The sequence below is a fragment of the Drosophila novamexicana genome, unplaced genomic scaffold (assembly GCF_003285875.2).
Source record: "Drosophila novamexicana strain 15010-1031.04,08,12 unplaced genomic scaffold, DnovRS2.1 tig00000689-arrow-pilon, whole genome shotgun sequence".
Classification (NCBI taxonomy): domain Eukaryota; kingdom Metazoa; phylum Arthropoda; class Insecta; order Diptera; family Drosophilidae; genus Drosophila; species Drosophila novamexicana.
Window position 1 is genome coordinate 533,807 of NW_020824818.1, and position 2,896 is coordinate 536,702.

The following is a 2,896-nucleotide window of genomic DNA, read 5'->3' on the forward strand; positions in this document are numbered from 1 at the left end:
AAAAATAAACTTGCGCTTCAAGTTGTACATAAGCTCCGCAGCTGCCGCTCACGCTCACGAACACACACACACACATGCACACTCACGCATAAAGTAGGGGAAATTTGAGCGTATAAAATTAAATCTCAGTGGCAGCTGGTGGCGATCGGTTGCGCTGGTGTGCCAGAGGGAGAGAGAAGAGAGCCGGCAACCGGTGTGTGAGAGTGTGTGTGTGTGTGTGTGTGTGTGTGTGTGTGTGTGTGTGTGTGTGTGTGTGTGTGTGTGTGTGTGTGTGAGTGCTGTGTATGGCACGTGCTCGCTTTTTGAACAGAGATTTGTTGGCGGTGGCAATGTGCCGCTGCGATCTGCAGCTGGAGCAACGTTCAATGAACGGCACAGCTGTTATGGCAGGCGACAATCCGTGGCTGGGCAAGGGATGGAGGGTTGACTGCGGAGCTATGCAAGATCATTGAATGTTGGCTCGTGGTGGTTGATTTCCGTACAGAATCCCCCGTGACAGAAATCGGAAGTAGGTAGCAGATCCTTTTTGGCACTCAAGGGGGTTGCTGCGCTTCACTTTTGGCTGGGGGTTGATCCTGCGCTGTGAAGTCTATATAAAATTAAAGTGATCCTCGGCGGTTGCATCATTCGTATACGGAACGGCCAACGATCGAGACGCGTGCGCGCAGCAAATGATCAGCTCCAGTGATTGAAAGTTTAGTTGGAAACAAGAGTCTAGAAACAAGATAGCTGTGATCCTCAGTGCTGAAGTGTTGTAAAATTGTGATTCCTCGCGCTAATATGGATAAACTCAAGTACAGCAAATGCCCGCTGAAAAAGCGACCCATACTCGTCGAGGAGCCACCGCATGAGGATCAGTTGTGTCATGGTAGGTTTCTATCTATTTCTTCTAGAGATTAAAGTTTTCTTATCAAACTTAACACCCAACTCCTCCTTCTATTACGCTGTCTTCAGATGAGGGACCCGTGGATCTTAGCGTGGCTGCAGCTTCGGTGCCCCTAGAGCCGCCTCACTGGTCGATCAAAGCGGAGCCGGAGCCACAGCCGGTAACCACAGAGCTTCGCCGACGCTTCGACGAGGCCATGACACAAACCAAGGAGCAACTAGCGCGACGCATTTGGGAGGAGACACGAGAAATAGCACGCGCCTTTCCCGATGTCTTTACGCGGGAGGAGATTGCCAAGAGTTTGGCGCGCCTGGGCTATGGCGATTTTGAACTACCGCCAGAGGACGAGGTCATGGAGCCGGAGCACGAACGTGACTCTGAAATGGCTGCCAGCTATGCAAGTATATCACCACCATTGGCAACCGCAGCATCAGTTAAAGCAGAGCAAGCAGAGGAGCCTTTTGGTTTGCGCAACTACAACAACAACTTGCTGAAAAGCATTGCGGAGTATGAGGATTGCATGAAACTGCCAATGCCTGAGCACCACCCGCCACCGCCAGAGCGCTACCAGCTGGCAGCGGAGCCACAGGACTTGAGTGTTCGACCGGAGCTAGCCCCGCATCAGCAGCAGGAACCGCAGCGTCGTGGTCTGACTGAGAACGTCAATCTACACAATGTGGCACGTGCGCTGCTCAGCATGCAGCATATAGCGGCGCCACAGCCACAGCTGCCGCAGCCGCAGAGCTTGAAGGTCGCGCCACATCAACTAGAGCAGGAGGAGGACCTGGAGAACCAAGAGAACAATGAGAATCAGTTGAATTTGAAGATTAAGAGCAGCAACGATCTGTACTATCAGTGCCAGCAGTGCAACAAATGCTATGCCACCTACGCGGGGCTCGTGAAGCATCAGCAGAGCCATGCCTACGAGAGCACCGAGTACAAGATCATACGCAGCAATCCCAGCGGTGGCCCCATTGTGGATCAAACCGAGTTCTGCACGGATCAAGCCTCAGCCCTCATACAAGCAGCGAATGTCGCCTCGGCGCAGTCCATGCAGAAGCCGGTGGGCGTGCCGCGCTATCACTGCAAGGACTGCGGCAAATCCTATTCGACCTACTCGGGCCTCAGCAAACACCAGCAGTTCCACTGTCCCTCAGCGGAGGGCAACCAGGTGAAGAAGGTCTTCAGCTGCAAGAACTGCGAAAAGACATATGTGTCGCTGGGCGCACTCAAGATGCACATCCGCACCCACACGCTGCCATGCAAGTGCCCCATATGTGGGAAGGCCTTCTCGCGGCCCTGGCTGCTGCAGGGTCACATACGCACCCACACGGGTGAGAAGCCCTTCAGCTGCCAGCACTGCAATCGTGCCTTTGCGGATCGATCCAATCTGAGGGCGCACATGCAAACGCACTCGGATGTGAAGAAGTATTCCTGCCCCAGCTGCACAAAGTCCTTCTCCCGAATGTCCCTGCTGGCCAAGCACCTGCAGAGCGGCTGCCAGTCGGAACAGGGTGGCGCCGCGGCAGCGGGCTTCAATCAGCATCAGCTGCAGCAGCATCTGCAGGGCTATGACGAGTCGTCTCATCAGCTCTACTATGCGGGCAGTGTGGGCAGCAGTGGCGGCGAGGAGGAGGAAGCACACGAATTTCAAATGCCACCGCAGGTCAGACAGGGCTTATACTAAATTAAATGAGTTCAGCGTTTAAATCTGTTAATATATATACAATCAACTGTAGGATAGTTTGGGGCTACCTCCAAGTCTTAGTCAGTTTCACAGTTTAGCCAAAGCAGGGAAATAAGTCAGTAATTCAGTGCCAAAAATTAGTCAAGGCAATTTTATTGCCTATTAGGATCATTTCTAGTGTAGGAATATATAGTGTATCCAAAAGTTAGAATTTATATATATTATTTAAATTAACTATTTAATTTTGTAAGATACGTAGGGCCAAGTCAAGGATTTTCATCAGATGAGCAGCCATTTGTTGTTAACTCATGTTTTGTTAAAAA

At 51.7% G+C, this 2,896-nt stretch overlaps 1 protein-coding gene across 1 annotated transcript; it reads left to right on the forward strand.

Moving 5' to 3' along the window:
- The first annotated feature begins 780 nt into the window (after positions 1 to 780).
- LOC115763263 (protein escargot) lies at positions 781 to 2,573 on the forward strand. Its single transcript, XM_030705742.1, has 2 exons — positions 781 to 868; positions 955 to 2,573. Exons 1-2 carry the CDS (start codon positions 781 to 783, stop codon positions 2,571 to 2,573), a joined length of 1,707 nt encoding a protein of 568 aa, XP_030561602.1.
- Positions 2,574 to 2,896: the final 323 nt, after the last annotated feature.

Excerpts from the sequence above, each read along its gene's own strand:
- LOC115763263 (XM_030705742.1), top strand. The coding sequence starts at position 781 with ATGGATAAACTCAAGTACAGCAAATGCCCGCTGAAAAAGCGACCCATA. Across the intron at positions 869-954 it reads TGAGGATCAGTTGTGTCATG|ATGAGGGACCCGTGGATCTT; the intron begins GTAGGTTTCTAT and ends CGCTGTCTTCAG.